This window comes from Rutidosis leptorrhynchoides, chromosome 7 (assembly GCF_046630445.1).
Source record: "Rutidosis leptorrhynchoides isolate AG116_Rl617_1_P2 chromosome 7, CSIRO_AGI_Rlap_v1, whole genome shotgun sequence".
NCBI classification, from domain to species: domain Eukaryota; kingdom Viridiplantae; phylum Streptophyta; class Magnoliopsida; order Asterales; family Asteraceae; genus Rutidosis; species Rutidosis leptorrhynchoides.
This window is the reverse complement of record NC_092339.1, coordinates 26,369,755-26,389,329: the sequence shown is the minus strand read 5'-3', so window position 1 is coordinate 26,389,329 and position 19,575 is coordinate 26,369,755. Positions and strand designations below refer to the sequence as shown.

Here is a 19,575-nt window from a genome sequence, read left to right as displayed (position 1 = left end):
CTTCCTGTGCCTCTGCCGCATTAATATTGAAAACTCTTCCGCGGCCTTGTCCATTCGTGTTCTCCTGGTTCGGGCAGTTTCTAATAATGTGGCCTGGTTTTTCACATTTATAATAAACTACATTGGCATAACTTGCTCCGACACTACTTGCTCCGCCATTACTCGTTTCGACACCATTTGTTCCTTTCGTTCTGTTAACCCCTGGTCCGTAGACCTCACACTTCGCCGCGCTATGACCATTTCTTTTACACTTGTTGCAAAATTTGGTGAAGAACCCCGAGTGATACTTTTCACACCTTTGGCATAGCTGCTTCTGATTGTTGTTGTTGTTGTTGCGGTTGTTATTGTTGTTGGGATGATTGTTGTAGTTGCTGTTGTTGTTGTTGTTGTTGTTATTGGGCCGTTTGTTGTAGTTGCGATTGATGTTGCGATTGTTGGAATAATTGTTGCGATTATTATTGTAATTGCTGTTGTTGTTGTATTGGTGATTCTTATCACCATTTTCCTTCCACTTTCTTTTGACTTGCTTCACATTGGCCTCTTCAGCCGTCTGTTCTTTTATTCTTTTCTCAATCTGGTTCACTAGTTTGTGAGCCATTCTACATGCCTGTTGTATGGAGGCAGGCTCGTGTGAACTTATATCTTCTTGGATTCTTTCCGATAATCCTTTCACAAACGCGTCGATCTTCTCTTCCTCATCTTCGAACGCTCCCGGACACAATAGGCACAATTCTGTGAATCGTCTTTCGTACGTGGTAATATCAAATCCTTGGGTTCGTAACCCTCTAAGTTCTGTCTTGAGCTTATTGACCTCGGTTCTAGGACGGTACTTCTCGTTCATCAAGTGCTTGAATGCTGACCACGGTAGTGCGTAAGCATCATCTTGTCCCACTTGCTCTAGATAGGTATTCCACCATGTTAACGCAGAACCTGTGAAGGTATGCGTAGCGTACTTCACTTTGTCCTCTTCAGTACACTTACTTATGTAAAACACCGATTCGACCTTCTCGGTCCACCGTTTCAATCCGATCGGTCCTTCGGTTCCATCAAATTCCAAAGGTTTGCAGGCAGTGAATTCTTTGTAGGTGCATCCTACATGATTTCCTGTACTGCTAGATCCAAGGTTATTGTTGGTATGTAGCGCAGCCTGTACTGCGGCTATGTTTGAAGCTAGAAAAGTACGGAATTCCTCTTCATTCATATTCACGGTGTGTCGAGTAGTCGGTGCCATTTCCTTCAAAATAGTCAAATGGAACAAGTTAATCATATAGAATATTAAGAGTAGTTAATAGTATTTCGTAGCATAATATGAACTCATTTATAAAAGCTTTTTTTCATATTAGCGTTTTATAAGTTTAAATTCGGGTAGTACCTACCCGTTAAGTTCATACTTAGTAGCTAATATACAATTCAACTACTACAATTCTATATGAAAAACTGATTATAATAATATTTCGCGTTCAAACTTTTATACAATATTTTACAAACTTACAATACCGATTATTTTACATAAAGCATGAAATATATCACACAATAACTTTGATACAAGATAGTTGTGAAGATAATTCTAGCTAGTACACAAGTCGTTCAGCAAAGGCAATAAAGACACGTAATTCATACGTCCAGAAACAAGTCATGCATTCTGGTTTTACTAGGACTACTTCCCATCCTTGGTCTTGTGAAACATAACCGTTATGGCCGTTGATAAGACAGCGTGTTGTAACGTCGTCAAAGGGACGAGGGTTACGTAATGACCAACAGTCTCGTAATAACCTAAAAACCTCATTTCTTACCCCAATTACCGACTCCGTCACTTGTGGGAACGTTTTGTTTAATAGTTGTAGCCCGATGTTCTTTTTCTCACTTTAGTGAGAAGCGAACATTACTAACCCGTAAGCATAGCATGCTTCTTTATGTTGCATGTTAGCCGCTTTTTCTAAATCATGAAGTCCTATATTCGGATACATTGAGTCAAAATAATTTCTTAACCCGTTGCGTAAAATAGCATTTGGGTTCCCCGCAATATATGCGTCAAAGTAAACACATCGTAACTTATGGGTTTCCCAATGTGATATCCCCCATCTTTCAAACGAAAGTCTCTTATAAACCAAGACATTCTTGGAACGTTCTTCGAATGTCTTACAAACTGATTTTGCCGTAAATAGTTGTGCCGAAGAATTCTGACCGACTCTAGACAAGATTTCATCAATCATGTCTCCAGGTAGGTCTCTTAAAATATTGGGTTGTCTATCCATTTTGTGTTTTTATACTGTAAAATAGACAAGAGTTAGATTCATAAAAAAAAATACTTATTAATACAAGCAATTTTTACATATATCATAAAGCATAAGCACACTATATTACATATATTACACCACACGAATACAACTATCTTATTCCGACTCGCTCGTTTCTTCTTCTTCGGTTTTGGTTCGTTTTGCCAAGTTTCTAGGGATATATGATGTTCCCCTAATATGAGCTGTCGTTTTCCACAACGGTTTAGAAAAACCTGGTGGTTTAGAGGTTCCCGGGTCATTGTTACAACTTAAGGGCTTCGGGGGTTGACGATACATATAAAGTTCATCGCGGTTGGAATTAGATTTCTCTATTTTTATGCCATTTCCCTTATTATTTTCTTTTGCCTTTTTAAATTCAGTTGGGGTAATTTCTATAACATCATCGGAATTCTCGTCGGAATCCGATTCATCGGAGAATTGGTAATCCTCCCAATATTTTGCTTCCTTGGCGGAAACACCATTGACCATAATTAACCTTAGTCGGTTGGTTGAGGATTTTCTTTTACTTAACCGTTTTATTATTTCCCCCACCGGTTCTATTTCCTCCTCCGGTTCCTCCTCTTCCGGTTCTGATTCTTCTTCCGGTTCTGATTCTTCTTCCGGTTCTTCTTCGGGAACTTGTGAATCAGACCAATATATATTCGACTCTTCGTTATTATTAGGTGAGTTAATGGGATTTGTGCTAGAGGTAGACATCTATCACACAATATCAAACATGTTAAGAGATTAATATATCACATAATATATACATGTTAATAATATATAGTTTCCAAAAAAAATGTTAAGCAATCATTTTTAAAGAAAACACGGTCGAAGTCCAGACTCACTAATGCATCCTAACAAACTCGATAAGACACACTAATGCAAATTTTCTGGTTCTCTAAGACCAACGCTCTGATACCAACTGAAATGTCCCGTTCTTATTGATTAAAAACGTTCCATATTAATTAATTTCGTTGCGAGGTTTTGACCTCTATATGAGACGTTTTTCAAAGACTGCATTCATTTTTAAAACAAACCATAACCTTTATTTCATAAATAAAGGTTTAAAAAGCTTTACGTAGATTATCAAATAATGATAATCTAAAATATCCTGTTTACACACGACCATTACATAATGGTTTACAATACAAATATGTTACATCGAAATCAGTTTCTTGAATGCAGTTTTTACACAATATCATACAAACATGGACTCCAAATCTTGTCCTTATTTTAGTATGCAACAGCGGAAGCTCTTACTATTGACCTGAGAATAAACATGCTTTAAACGTCAACAAAAATGTTGGTGAGTTATAGGTTTAACCTATATATATCAAATCGTAACAATAGACCATAAGATTTCATATTTCAATATACATCCCATACATAGAGATAAAAATCATTCATATGGTGAACACCTGGTAACCAACATTAACAAGATGCATATATAAGAATATCCCCATCATTCCGGGACACCCTACGGATATGATATAAATTTCGAAGTACTAAAGCATCCGGTACTTTGGATGGGGTTTGTTAGGCCCAATAGATCTATCTTTAGGATTCGCGTCAATTAGGGTGTCTGTTCCCTAATTCTTAGATGACCAGACTTAATAAAAAAGGGCATATTCGATTTCGATAATTCAACCATAAAATGTAGTTTCACGTACTTGTGTCTATTTTGTAAATCATTTATAAAACCTGCATGTATTCTCATCCCAAAAATATTAGATTTTAAAAGTGGGACTATAACTCACTTTCACAGATTTTTACTTCGTCGGGAAGTAAGACTTAGCCACTGGTTGATTCACGAACCTATAACAATATATACATATTTATCAAAGTATATTCAAAATATATTTACAACACTTTTAATATATTTTGATGCTTTAAGTTTATTAAGTCAGCTGTCCTCGTTAGTAACCTACAACTAGTTGTCCACAGTTAGATGTACAGAAATAAAATCGATAAATATTATCTTGAATCAATCCACGACCCAGTGTATACGTATCTCAGTATTGATCACAACTCAAACTATATATATTTTGGAATCAACCTCAACCCTGTATAGCTAACTCCAACATTCACATATAGAGTGTCTATGGTTGTTCCGAAATATATATAGATGTGTCGACATGATAGGTCGAAATATTGTATACGTGTCTATGGTATCTCAAGATTACATAATATACAATACAAGTTGATTAATTTATGGTTGGAATAGATTTGTTACCAATTTTCACGTAGCTAAAATGAGAAAAATTATCCAATCTTGTTTTACCCATAACTTCTTCATTTTAAATCCGTTTTGAGTGAATCAAATTGATATGGTTTCATATTGAACTCTATTTTATGAATCTAAACAGAAAAAGTATAGGTTTATAGTCGGAAAAATAAGTTACAAGTCATTTTTGTAAAGGTAGTCATTTCAGTAGAAAGAACGACGTCTAGATGTCCATTTTAGAAAACATACTTCCACTTTGAGTTTAACCATAATTTTTGGATATAGTTTCATGTTCATAATAAAAATCATTTTCTCAGAATAACAACTTTTAAATCAAAGTTTATCATAGTTTTTAATTAACTAACCCAAAACAGCCCGCGGTGTTACTACGATGGTGTAAATCCGGTTTTACGGTGTTTTTCGTGTTTCCAGGTTTTAAATCATTAAGTTAGTATATCATATAGATATAGAACATGTGTTTAGTTGATTTTAAAAGTCAAGTTAGAAGGATTAACTTTTATTTGCGAACAAGTTTAGAATTAACTAAACTATGTTCTAGTGATTACAAGTTTAAACCTTCGAATAAGATAGCTTTATATGTATGAATCGAATGATGTTATGAACATCATTACTACCTCAAGTTCCTTGGATAAACCTAATGGAAATGAGAAAAATAGATCTAGCTTCAAAGGATCCTTGGATGGCTTGAAAGTTCTTGAAGCAGAATCATGACACGAAAACAATTTCAAGTAAGATTTCCACTCGAAATAAGATTGTTATAGTTATAGAAATTGAATTAAAGTTTGAATATGATTATTACCTTGTATTAGAAAGATAACCTATTGTAAGTAACAAAGGTTTCTTGATCTTGGATGATTACTTGGAATGGATTTAGAAAACTTGGAAGTAAACTTGCAATCTTGGAAGTATTCTTGATTTTATGAAACTAGAACTTTTGGAATTTATGAAGAACACTTAGAACTTAAAGATAGAACTTGAGAGAGATCAATTAGATGAAGAAAATTGAAGAATGAAAGTGTTTGTAGGTGTTTTTGGTCGTTGGTGTATGGATTAGATATAAAAGATATGTAATTTTGTTTTCATGTAAATAAGTCATGAATGATTACTCATATTTTTGTAATTTTATGAGATATTTCATGCTAGTTGCCAAATGATGGTTCCCACATGTGTTAGGTGACTCACATGGGCTACTAAGAGCTGATCATTGGAGTGTATATACCAATAGTACATACATCTAAAAGCTGTATATTGTATGAGTACGAATACGGGTGCATACGAGTAGAATTGTTGATGAAACTGAACGAGGATGTAATTGTAAGCATTTTTGTTAAGTAGAAGTATTTTGATAAGTGTCTTGAAGTCTTTCAAAAGTGTATGAATACATATTAAAACACTACATGTATATACATTTTAACTGAGTCGTTAAGTCATCGTTAGTCGTTACATGTAAATGTTGTTTTGAAACCTTTAGGTTAACGATCTTGTTGAATGTTGTTAACCCATTGTTTATTATAACAAATGAGATGTTACATTGTTATATTATCATGATATTATGATATATAATATATCTTAGTATGATATATATACAGTTAAATGTCGTTACAACGATAATCGTTACATAAATGTCTCGTTTCGAAATCATTAAGTTAGTAGTCTTATTTTTACATATGTATTTCATTGTTAATACACTTAATAATATATTTACTTATCATTTAACATAATTAACCAAGTGTATCAATATCTTAATATGATTCATATGTACCTAGTAAGACGTTGTTATAACGATAATCGTTATATATATCGTTTTCGAGTTTCTTAAATTAATAGTCTCATTTTTATGTATATAACTCATTGTTAAAATACCTAATGAGATACATACTTATAATAAAATCATGTTAACTATATATATAACCATATGTATGTCATCGTATAGTTTTTACAAGTTTTAACGTTCGTGAATCACCGGTCAACTTGGGTGGTCAATTGTCTATATGAAACCTATTTCAATTAATCAAGTCTTAACAAGTTTGATTGCTTAACATGTTGGAAACACTTAATCATGTAAATAACAATTTCATTTAATATATATATAAACATGAAAAAGTTCGGGTCACTACACACGGTATCCATTCAATTTCATCGCTGTCGTTCAAATTCGACGCCGGGAATCGACGGTCGCCAGGCACCGCGATGGCGTCGATCCCAACGTCGATTTCCACCATCCGTGAATCGACAGTGAGTAAATCGAGCCGTTTGAGTTTGAATTTTTAAAATCTAGCCGTTTAACGGCTAGTTTTGTTTTTATTTTATTTTATTTTCTTTTCTTTCTTATAAATACCACACCTTTTTCACATTTTACACACACAACAATATCTTTATTTATCATTTTCTCTCTAAAATATTCAAATTATTTACCATTCAACACAACTATATCTTTTTTATCATATTTTTATCTTTTTTGTCACAATATGTCGTCTTCTTCGAGTTCTTCCGGCGACTCGTTCACAAACTATACACTAAACGTACTTGAAGATTTATCTTCTAAAGATGAAGTTAACTCACATCGTTATATACGTCGAAATCGTTATGAAGCACACGAACGTTTGATGGACGATTATTTTGACGAGGGTTGCAAATATACGAATGAAAATTTCAAACGAAGATTTCGAATGCGGCGACGTGTTTTTCTTAGCATTATGAATGATATTCTAAGTTACTCATCAAATCCATTGCCGTATTATTTTAGATGGCTTCATCGAACACAAGATTCACGTGGTAGGTGGAGTATTAGCCCACATTTGAAGATGACAGCCGCACTACGTCAGCTAGCATACGGTTATACACTAGATGCGTTGGATAAGTATCTTCAAATGTCTGAACGAGTTGGCCGGGAATCTCTACACAACTTTTGTAAGTGTATCATTGATTTTTATGCTAACGTCTACCTAAGAGAGCCTACGTTGCACGACATTCACCATTTGTATGAAGGTCATGAAAGGATTCATGGTTTTCCGGGCATATTAGGTAGTATAGATTGTATGCACTGGGCATGGGAAAAATGTCTGGTTGCGTGGAGAGGACAGTATATACGAGGCGATCACAGTCACCCAACTATTATCGAAGACAATAGATACAACCTTGCTGAGAATGATTGGGTAGTTGAGCCCGTTCAGCATATACAACGTACTTGGATCGATAGGTGCGACGCTCGTGCAAGAAGAACAAGAGAGTTACGTGATAGAGAAGTGCATGAAGGCTTACGATCTGATTTGGTTGAACATTTGTGGGACTTCGAGACGACTTATGAATTTTATGAGATGAATTATTACGTTATCTAGTTTATTTTATGAATGTTTTGAATAGATGTAATCAAGTTTATTTTATGAATTTTAATAAATGTAATGTAGTTTATTTTATAAATTTCACTTTATTATTTTATTTTTATTATATTAAATTAATTTAAATACAATACTAAAAATCAATTAAAAAAATAAAAAATAAAAAAATTGACACTGAAATGGACACTGTGAACACCTCCACCTTACACACTGTCAGTCAATTTCAGTGTCCAAAATGGAAGCCGAAATGGACACTGAGAAATGGACATGGACACATTGTGCTCTAAGTGGATAGAGAATTACCTCGTAGAAGAAAATACACAAAACAATTTAGTAAATATAAGGGTATTTTAGAAGGGTGATGATAATGCTAAAAGTTTAGTGGAAACATCAATTCCCTTTACAAAATGTTACGGAACATAACTTATATTTAAGAAGGTTTTATTTGATTTGTGCCCTAAAACAATAGTTAGTATTATATAATTAGATTAAGGTTTCAACAAAGTTTTTTTTTTTTTTTTTTTTTTTAAAAGCAAGACGATGTATTACTATAAAGGATAATTACACGATAGAGCGGGCATAAGCCCCTCAAAAACACGAAACAACAAATACACGAACGCGAGACTTACAATTTTGATGCTAAGATTGCATCCACATGTTTAACACCTAACTAGACAAAATAAATACTTGGTGAAATAAGCCAAGTATGCCAATCCAAGCGAGGGTTTCTCGATCTAGTATTAATCCATTCGAACGACTTTATTTGTATCTCACTTAAAGTCAATGGACCGTTCCAACATTTGTCTTGAAAGACTTTTTTAGTCCGATTTCTCCATATAGTGAACGCACAAACTCACCCGATAGCTTGCCACATTTTTTTTCGGAGTTTGACATTGCAATATTGCTATTTCTTTTGAAGATTTCATCCAAACTAAGGTTATAGAAATGACTCATGTTGCACCATTTGAATACCCTTTCCCATACGTCAATTGCATGTCTACAAAAAATTAAAGAGTGCTCCACGGATTCCAAATCATCATCGCACAACGGACAACGCACACTATGTAAATCAATGCCACGTCTATCTAATTCCACTCTTACCGGTAGTCTCTTTTTTAACGCACGCCACGCAAAAATCTCGAGTTTTTTAGGTACTAGATTGTTATGTTCTGTGCATTGACTCGATACACCAGCACATAATAATTTCACCTCAATTTCACTAGACATAATCTTAACTTTAAACATACCGTCCGAAGATAAGCTCCATGACTACGTATCTGACTTGCTGTTATCGAATGAACAAAGTGAAATAAGTTGGAGCAGCCTCGACAATTCCCCAGCAGCGCGACCAGATGGAGTTCTTCTCCATTGCCAGACAGCTTCGATCCTTTCGCTTATTACAGAACCGACGACACCAATGCAACGATCTTTGACAAACACATCAGGATGTAATTCTAATATGTATAAGTGGGGAAATAAGTTGCATAACTTGTCCTCGCCTAGCCACTGATCCAGCCAAAATCTCATAGATCCGCTATCACCGATTGTCTTGAGAAAAGATTGTTTGAACGGGACATTGCAAGCTTCAACATCCGAACCTGCACATATAATGTTATACCACACGCCCGAGGTTGAACGACAATGATTATCATCGTTCAACATAAGGCCACCACAAAACCTGTAAATACTGCGAATGACTTTTACCCAAAGTGAGTCGGTTTCGGTTTTGAACCTCCACCACCACTTCCCGAGAAGAGCTAAGTTTTTGCTCTTTAGTGACCCGATATTTAACCCCCCCATTCCACGAAGTATTTAAGACCGTATCCCATTTGACCCATGAGATTTTTGAGTCTATTCTTGACCCGCCCCAAAAGAATTTTCTTCTCGCACTCTCGAGTAATTTTAACACACATAGCGGTGCCCGGTAAAGCGAGAAATAGTACAACGGAAGGCTCGTGAGGACCGATTTAATTACGACCAATCTACCTCCAAATGAAGACATTTTTGATTTCCAACTTGAAAGTCTATTATTGAATTTTTCATAATGGGTTGCCAATCCTTTAATTTCTTCATTCTTGTTCCGATGGGCAAACCGAGATAAGTGAAAGGAAACGCCCCAACTTGGCACCCCATTAAAGCCGATAATAAACTAAGTTCCGAGGGCTCAACACCAATACCAAATACACAACTTTTATCAAAATTAATTTTCAATCCCGACACAAATTTTCAAAGCGGGTTTGACATATTTCATGTTACACCGGAGTTCCCAGAACTAGTTTAACACATTTCACTTCCTGTTTTTGTACCTAGCGTTAAAAATCTTGTGTGCGGTTAAACCGGAGTTCCTAAGACCACTTCGTAAGACACTTTACCAAACATTGACAAATCGGCATTAGGAAGCCCGGTGTCATTTTTGACCTACCACCGCTAAATATAAAACCCTAATTGATTAACCATGACTAACCCGATTTTAAAAACGTCAGCTTTATTCAATCCGGAATGTACGCATTGAAGAACATAAAAAACAGATAAAAAAACATAAGTTTCTAAAGATTATTTTTAAATATAACTTATAATTCATTTCACCAGTTAGCAAATTTTCAAACAAACAATGGTAAATAATTGGATTTTCTTGCAAATTTACACGAATCTAAATTTTCGGAACTATTTCCAAAGCTCAACAGTTCATCTGAGTCTTAATCGCAACCTCGAACCATAACACCACCACCACCACCACCGCCACCAGCCCCGTCTCAGTCTCATTCAATTATGAGCCAGATGAACTTTCACGTAGGACCAAACCGACCTTCTCAAGGCCGGTTTAGTGTGATCTGTACAAACCAGCATTCGCAACTCCGGTAATACCTGTTTAGTAAACTCCATGCAACTTCTTACGCAAACCACAAAACCATGAGTTTTCATACTATTTAGTCAAAAATTTCGTATTTAATGACACTTATTCACTTAATTTGTACTCGGAGCATAAGTTAGTCAAACTTTTAAATTGAACCGAACACGAGAGAATTCCAATACAACACGATTATTAATTGATAAAGTAAAAGATAACATTAACAGATTATTAATATATCTTAATCTTAATTTATATATAAACACCATCATCAATCTTAATCCATCCATGATTGCATGCATGTGGTTTCTATTATAAATGCATGGCCAACTTTTCTTTATTCTCTTTTGCTTTTCACTAGTCTATTTACAAAAAAAAAAAGGTGAAAAGGGGATATACTCTTATCATTCCATGCAAGAGGGAGTGTGTGTGCACATTCACAATCTAGTCATGAAAGCAATATCCACCTACTTTGTGGGGTCTACTAATAAGCTAATGTGCTGGAAAGAAAAGTGGTAAAGAATCTCTTTGTAATTTTCCATCATAGATTTTTACTTTGGTCATCTTATCTTCACACCAATGCATTTGTTCTTCACTTAAATCAGTAGTTCTCAAAACTCTTGATACCACTTTTAAGTCTATTTGTGCCATCAATACCTCCATTTCATTCTGTACCTTTGATCGCCTTCTTCGTAAGCACTTGCGCGACCGTCTTAGATCTTTTAGCCTCAACTTCTTCTGCGCGTGTACATATAGTTAATAATATTTCATAGATTTAGTATGAAATAGTAAAGAAAGTTGATTGCTTTATTGGAAATGAGATGTAGGGGTTTGATTTTGACCTTATGGTTGACTTTCTTGAGCAAAAGGAGAACCGTTGGATCAACTGAAGTTCTTGAGTTTTTGGTTCGAAAGAGATGTGTAAATATTTGAAAATGATTCTCTTTGTCAGCCTTGAGAAAGTTCATAAATGTTTTGATGGCTTCCTCCATTATTACAAGAAATGATTCTGATGAAATTCTTGACCCCAAATATTCATCTTTTTTCTCCTCATCAGAATCTACAAATATTATAAATATATTAAGTATATAAAATCAATAATAGCATCAAGTATCATTTATAGTCTATAGAACTTTAGGAATGTATGATCATTTAGTATGTAAAGAACCATTTATATTTTTATTCAATAATCATTAAAAAGCCAAAGCAACTACAGAGTATATCCCTCTTGTGTGACTATACATGTGTACTAATTAATTAACAAACTTCAGTAACATGATCTTTTTAATTATTATATCTCGTGTTCTTGTTATTGAAGTAAAGTATATGAAGTAAAGTTTGTAATTAATAAAATCTAGATCAACTATTTAATCATCTTGATGAAATTAGGCAAATTTAATTACCTCGATATTCAGGGACTTGAAGTAACTTAGGAGCCAAACTTCTCATCCTTGCATAAACTACCGGTCTCCTACCATTTTCGTAAGGCTCGTTCTCTATGTAGCGTTGTAAAAGAACTTGAAATTGCTGAAACTGTTGTGCAATGTAAGCAGGACATCCAGGGTCAGATTCGCGACGTGAAGCTCTTAATTGGTGGAAATAGTTATAGTTCCAATTTAGAGCTTCCCACGTTAAGCAAATCTGAGCTACATACGCTGCTTCTAGTTCGTGATATGAGTTCTGGTAGATATACGACGTTTTCTTGTTTCTTGATGCTAATTTGTGGATGATTTTCTCGGATATTGATGAATGGGCTGTCATTGATGACCTAAATGATTCTGAAGGAATCCATAATTTCAAGTAATTAAGATATGAGTATATGAGAATTTTGCATGAAGCTTTTTATACATACTCCCTCCGTCCCAAAATAATTGTCCTGTTGGACTTTTCAAAGTCAATTTATTAAGTTTTGACTTTAAATATTCGTTAGTTTTTACTATAGAATATTTGATGAAATTTATATAAATAGATTGTTTTTCAAATGTGTTTTCATTTGTATAACTTTCGTTCGATATTATATATCACAAAGAAAGATATATAAAGTCAAAGTTGAAGAAAAAAGACTCAAAAAGTCAAAACAGGACAATTATTTTGGGACGGAGGGAGTATCTATTTTACTTTTAAAACGGGTAAACGGGGAAGTTTTAATGTTCGAGCTACAGAGTTACTCAAATATACGTGACATTACTAGGTTATCTCGTTTCTAGCACCACAAAATGTACTTAGTGAAATTTGAACCTTAGACTCTCTTATCAAAATAACGTCAACCACTAGCAGTGGCAAATCTAAGATCAAAATTAAAAGGAGTTCTAATTATTTTCAAAAACTAATTAAATTTAAAGGGTAATTTAGTGGTTGTTTACTTCAAGAAAACTATAAATACTAAAATTATATGGGGTCATGTACTTAAATTTAATTGTGTCATGTACAATTTGAATAATATTTTATACAAAAGATTTTCTAACTAGTTGTATCAAGGATACCAAGAATATCTACCTAAACTCGTCAGTGACCACTACAACATCTTGTGATAATAGAATTAACAATAAAAAAAATTAGACTAGCTAGAAGCTTAGAATAATGATGATGCAACCAAAATCTATATTGTTCTCCCAAATTTAAAGAGGAATATTCAAATATCCGAGCCACTTTTCATTAGATAAAATGTTAATATACTCAATATAATATTATATTCAAAACTTTAGAAGATAAAAGAATATGAATAGTAATCTCCAATATTTAGAACATCTAAGTACAAATAAGTAAAGTTTAAAATTAGTAATATTCTAAGAAATAGTACTTACTTTATGGAAAACCATAGACAAAGTTATGCCAAATTTTACTTGTTGAGTAAGGAAATTAGATTTGGAAAGCATACCTGTTTCTTGAAGCTTCTGTGCACTAATTCTATCTAAAAACAACATTTCTTCATCATATTTTTGGAAGACAGTATAAGATTCCCATTTAGGGCAACTTCTTCGCGATGAAGAAGAAAATGGATCATAACTCGGATCTCGACAGTTAATGGAGCTTCTCCATTCTGATGAACTCTTTGAAGTTGACCCAACTGTATTTGTATCACCAAAGATTTCTTCTTTATCCTTCTCATCAAGTTCATATTTCGAATTTAATGGTCCCAAATTCAAAAACTTGTCTACTTGTGTTAACTTCGATTCTAACTTCCTTCCCGTTTCCCTATACTTTTCTGCAATAAAATGTGATTATTAGATTACACCACATAAACACCAAAAATTAACTACAATATTACCAAAATGGGTAAACGAGTAAACAGATAAAGTTTTTCTGTTCAGGCTACTATAATCGATTTCACACTTAGAAGTCATTTGTTGGGATCTAAAATAATGAAGGAATCATCAATCATAGTCATCAAGATACTCTATATCTTTCATGCTAAAAGAGAAAATTATAAAGTGATGATTATAGATAAATTGATGTTTGATTGATTAGTACAAAATTTATAGTAGTAATTATTATTTCTAAGAATATTCAAATTAAGCTAGGTTTTAATAATTGATAAAAGTGTGGTTAAAATATTTAGTTATTAACATTTCAAACATGCATGAAAGACTTGTAACATAAAGAATATATGGGAATCAAATATATACGATGCATATTCCATGCCCAAAAGATACACAATACCTTCAATTTTGTCGTCATCAAGCTCAAAAGCAATCTTCTTGGTGACGCGCAAAGAAGGTTCATTTCCAACGTATCTACAAGAAGTGCAAGTAGACTTTGCACGAGTTGTCATGGCCGGTGTATTCACTTCATATCTACAAGATTGTGAACCGCCGGCCCTTGACAATATCTCATGTTCTTCATCCTCCTCTCGGTGGATTTGATTTTCTTGATTGTTTTGTTCTTCAGATTCGGATTGTGGTACGCTATAGAAAGACAAATCGTCACTAACACTTTCAATGCTGATTTTTGCCTCTTCCTCATTGTCTTGCCCTATATCTAGATGTTGATTAATGATCTCGTCGTCTAGAGACTCTAAAATGATCTCTTCATCGCAAATGACACTATTTTGACATGAACTTGTCACACTAGTTTTCAAAAAGCAAAGATCTTCACCATCTTCGGTTATATCAGCCACCAAATGATCTTTTTCGTCAAAACTCTCATGGTAACGATACACATCGTTTAACTCTTCCTCCTCTTCTTCCTCCAAACTAGACGCATATTCGTATTCTTCGTCATTTCTGATTTTTAAGAAACCATAAACACTAATCAAAATTTTAAGCCCTTACATATAGCCTAGAAACTTAACATAAATAACTATATTAGATAGAAATAGTAAAAAAGGAATTACCTTGGAAAGAATGGGATGTTAGAAATAAAGATCAACAACTTAGAAATAAAAATGGAAGTGAGGTAGAAGAATAAAAAAAGAAGTTGAAAAGAACTTGAGGCATTGTAGAACAAACGAAGTATGGTTTCTTTTGAACATTGCATTTTCATTTGATTGCAACAAAGAAAGAGAGTTTTTGTTCTATAAACATGGCCTCTTTAATAAAGGAGACTATCTCTATCTATTTCTCTCTTACACACACATAAGAAAGCATAGTCATTAACACAAGCAAGTAAGTGACTTTACTTTTCTTTTTATAACATTGCTTTATTTTCTTCTTTTCAAAAAGATGTTTTTAATGTGTTAGATACACTAATTTTTATTAGTCTTGGATTTACATGGACTATGTAACACAATCAACATAGTATTCAACACACTTTTGATTGCTTACAATATTTTACATGTTGTATATATGTGTTTTTTAATTGTTTGGAGAGAACAAATTTAACTAGTATACACACCACAGACTCCGGCTTTGACTGCACTCGCAGGCTCACACTACAAAGTCAGACAAATAAATTATAAATTAAAGATGATAAAAGTACAAACTAATGAACTTAATTAAGATAAATACTTACAAAGTAACCTTCTAACGAGACCTTCAAAGACGAATTTTTTTTTAATAGCGATTTATTACAAGTGTTTTACAAATCTAGCTTTTCTAAGAAAAAAATTATAGAAGCTGGAAAATTGTCATTCGAAATGTCGGTTTTTTCCATATCATTGGAAACCATCACTTCTAATGCCGGTTTAAAAAAATATCACATAGGCAAACCGACATTAAAAATGCCGGTTTCTGATGACATAGACAAAACCGGCATTCCGAATGTCAATTTTACTACTTCTATAAAAAAAATTTATAGAAAAACTAGAATCATAAAACACTATCACTACTCAAAAAAAAAAAAATCCTTCAAAGTTAAGCGTTGAACGTGTCAGAGTGTCAGTGAATTAATTTTAAGAAAAAAAATTGTACTATGTGGACATAATAGGTAAATCACATAAACTTACACGTTTTTTCGAAACTTTTTAGTTTCATGAAGGATTAATTTTGTATAAATTGAAAGTAGAGGGACTATACAATAAAACTCCATATCTTTTTTCTGTATCATTACCCTTTACTTTAACCTCGACTATCAACTGAAGAAGAAGATCAACAGAGCAATGGAGGAAGATAAAGCAGCAGCGTACTGCAACGATCTCACTCTTAAAAGCTACGAGTCCTTCCAATTCGTCTGACGTTTTTCTGAAACAAGTGCAAATTGAATTGACTCATAAAAAGCTTAAGAAAAAACTTAATTCCTCTTCTTCGTTTAGGGTTTCAGATCGTACCAATAGTTGATATTACATAGATAGAGATAATTAAGTGAAATTGATTTAAGGATAAAACTTTATTTTCTTCAAATTGAAGTGTTTAGTGTTAATGATCACGATTCAAGCGAAAACAACAAAATCCAATACCACATCAGTGGTGTAGGGGAGGTGATATGTAGACAATTATTCCCCTATCCGAGAATAAAGATAAGTCATTTCTCCACCCAGAGTGTAACACTATCAAGAGTAGAGAAAGTCATCCCTCTCTTTATTCGACGGATAAAGAGATTGCTTCCGAGAGGACCTCCGGTCTTTAAGTAGGAAAAAGTTTTTTTTTTAAATAAAAAAACTAAAATAAAAATAATAATAGACGACATGAAAATGGTAGAATCAAATTTTCATGGGTTTTAAATCCTGCCTCGAATTTAATTTAGGCTCTAAAAGTCAGTTAAGTCGCCAACAAATCAACGATTGATGTCGACTCTTGTATTTTTGTTGTCTTTCTTATATATTAACCTTGTTCAATTTTTTTTTCTTTTTATGTTTTTATTATTAATCGTTTTTCGTTTCATAGGGTAAGATAGACGCTAGTCGTTCTCATGGTTACTTGAGATCATGTCCTTCGGGCTCGGGGGCGGGTAGGTTTATAGGATCTAGAAGCGGCCATAGGTCAGTGAAGCCGGTTAGGATTAGATCGGGTAGTTGGAATGTGGGTACTTTGACCGGCAAACGTTATGAACTAGTGGAGACGTTACGTAAACGTAAAGTGGACATTTTGTGTGTCCAAGAGACTAGATGGAAGGGTCGAGGGGCGGTTAAGATCAAGGACTACAAGCTGTGGTTCTCGGGATCGAGAGTAGCTAGAAACGGTGTTGGAATTATTATTGGTCCACCCCATAACGAGAATGTCTTGAATGTGAGCAGACGGTGTGATAGGATTATGTCGGTTAGGTTAGTAATCCAGGAGGTGACCTACACGGTCATTAGCGCTTACGCACCTCATGCGGGCCTTGGCGTAGCTGAAAAGAGACACTTCTGGGAATCGTTAGACGAGGTTGTGATGATGTGCCCTCCGAACCATCGATTACTTATTGGTGGAGACCTAAATGGTCATGCAGGATCGAATGTCGAGGGTTATCCGGGGGCCCATGGGGGCTTTGGGTACGGAGTAAGAAATGAGGAAGGGCTATATATTCTCGATTTTGTTTTGCTCACGATTTGGCTGTTGCGAATTCGTTCTTCAAAAAGACGAATGCTCAGCTAGCAACCTTTCATAGCGGGGGTCATAGTACTCAGATTGACTATTTGTTACTTCGTAGAGGGGATCTTAGGACATGTGGTGACTGTAAGGCCCTTACGGACTTGACATGCTCCTCCCAGCACAGATTGTTAGTCATGGATTTGGTTCTCCGAAGACGGGTCACCAAGAGTGTAAGGCCCGTCCAACCTACAATCCTTTGGAAGAAGTTGAACGGTGAGAAGGCAGAGACTTTTAAGACTTTAGTTATAGAGAGAGTTGAGGCAGAAGTGGATATGGTATCTCATGATGATGTGGACCAGATGTGGAATTGTCTGGCGTCCACCATTAGAGAGGCTGCCAAAGAAGCCTTGGGTGTGGCAGTAGGAACTTCTAGAGGACATAGGTCGGATAGAGAATCAAGGTGGCTTAGTGACGAGGTTCAAAGTAAAGTCGCGCTTAAGCAACTAAGGTTTAGGGAGCTCATCACTTGTCAGGAAGGGACTCCGGCGGGTAGAACTAGGGTTAAAGAGAGATATAAAGAAGCCAAAAGAGAAGCTAAGAAGGCTGTAGCTTGTGCAAAAGATAAGGCATATGAAGATTTGTATAGGAAACTAGACTCCAAAGAAGGAGCAAATGATATCTACATAATAGCCAAAGCTAGGGAGCGAAGGCGCAGAGACCTAGATAACATCAAGTTAATAAAAAATGAAGCAGGACAAACCCTTGTAAAGGATGACGAAATCCGGAAAAGATGGGAAGGGTACTTCTCATCCCTTTTCGCTGGAGGAAGACCTGAATGCCACGAAGACCCGCAAGAATCTGAGATAGAACAATCCCTGAACAACATAGATTGTGGGAGGATCAACCAAGAGGAAGTAAGATCGGCACTACGAAAAATGGGGAGAAATAAAGCTGTGGGACCGGACCAGATCCCCATTGAGGCGTGGCGGTGCCTTGGCGACAATGGTGTTTGGTGGTTGACTTGCCTTTTTAACAAAACGTATAGAAGCTCTAAAATGCCTATGGAATGGAGAGGGAGCGAGACTATCCCCATTTATAAGAACAAGGGGGATGCTCAAACCGGCGGTAACTATAGAGTCATAAAATTACTTAGTCATACTATGAAGCTTTGGGAGAGAGTGATTGGGGCTAGACTTCGTCGTGTTACAAATGTTTCGGAAAACCAATTTGGTTACATGCCAGGGCGCTCTTCGATTGAGGCAATCCATATAAATAGGAACCTTATGGAGAAGTATAGAGAAAAGCAAAAGAACCTCGAGATGGTATTCTTAGACTTGGAAAAGGCCTACGATTGCGTCCCACAAAATTTGATTTGGAAGAACCTTAGAGGTAGAAGTATCCTGAGTAGATATATTAGTGTTATTAGAGATATGTACGAAGGGGCGAAGTCCTGCGTTCGAACGCCGGTGGAAAATACCGAAGTTTTCCCAATAGAAGTAGGCCTGCATCAGGGATCGGCCCTTAGCCCTTTTCTTTTCGCTTTGATCCTTGATGAGCTCTCTAGAGGGATACAAGAGTGTATCCCTTGGTGCCTTATTTTCGCCAATGATATTGTGCTTGTTTCCGAATCTAAGGAGGAACTTAATAGAAGAGTGGAAAAATGGAGGGTAGCCTTAGAGGGTAATGGTCTACAAATTAGTAGACAAAAGACGGAATATCTTAGATGTGATTTCGATAGAAACAATGTTGAACAAGATGATGGAGTGAACATCTGCATTGGAGACCAGATCTTGCATCCACAAACCTCGTTTAGATACTTAGGCTCGATGCTCCACAAATCGAGGAGGATAGATGAAGACGTGTCTCACCGTATTAAAGTAGGGTGGGTGAAGTGGAGAGCAGCGACTGGAGTCTTATGCGACAGGAAGATCCCCCTAAAGCTGAAAGGGAAATTTTTCAAGGTGGCAATTAGACATGC

At 35.1% G+C, this 19,575-nt stretch overlaps 3 protein-coding genes across 3 annotated transcripts; 1 reads left to right on the top strand and 2 right to left on the bottom strand.

Moving 5' to 3' along the window:
* The first annotated feature begins 6,992 nt into the window (after positions 1-6,992).
* On the top strand, positions 6,993-7,862 carry LOC139859052 (uncharacterized). Its single transcript, XM_071847869.1, has one exon. The coding sequence runs from the start codon at positions 6,993-6,995 to the stop codon at positions 7,860-7,862; it is 870 nt and encodes a 289-aa protein (XP_071703970.1).
* Positions 7,863-9,131: 1,269 nt separating this feature from the next.
* Positions 9,132-9,864, bottom strand: LOC139859051 (uncharacterized mitochondrial protein AtMg00310-like). Its single transcript, XM_071847867.1, has 2 exons — positions 9,567-9,864; positions 9,132-9,460 (listed from the first exon to the last, which is right to left on the bottom strand). The coding sequence occupies exons 1-2, from the start codon at positions 9,862-9,864 to the stop codon at positions 9,132-9,134; spliced, it is 627 nt and encodes a 208-aa protein (XP_071703968.1).
* A 1,094-nt stretch (positions 9,865-10,958) lies between these two features.
* LOC139858234 (uncharacterized) lies at positions 10,959-15,189 on the bottom strand. Its single transcript, XM_071847097.1, has 6 exons — positions 15,044-15,189; positions 14,371-14,933; positions 13,589-13,915; positions 12,114-12,488; positions 11,553-11,770; positions 10,959-11,448 (listed from the first exon to the last, which is right to left on the bottom strand). Exons 1-6 carry the CDS (start codon positions 15,184-15,186, stop codon positions 11,203-11,205), a joined length of 1,872 nt encoding a protein of 623 aa, XP_071703198.1. The 5' UTR covers positions 15,187-15,189; the 3' UTR covers positions 10,959-11,202.
* Between the last annotated feature and the right edge of the window lie 4,386 nt (positions 15,190-19,575).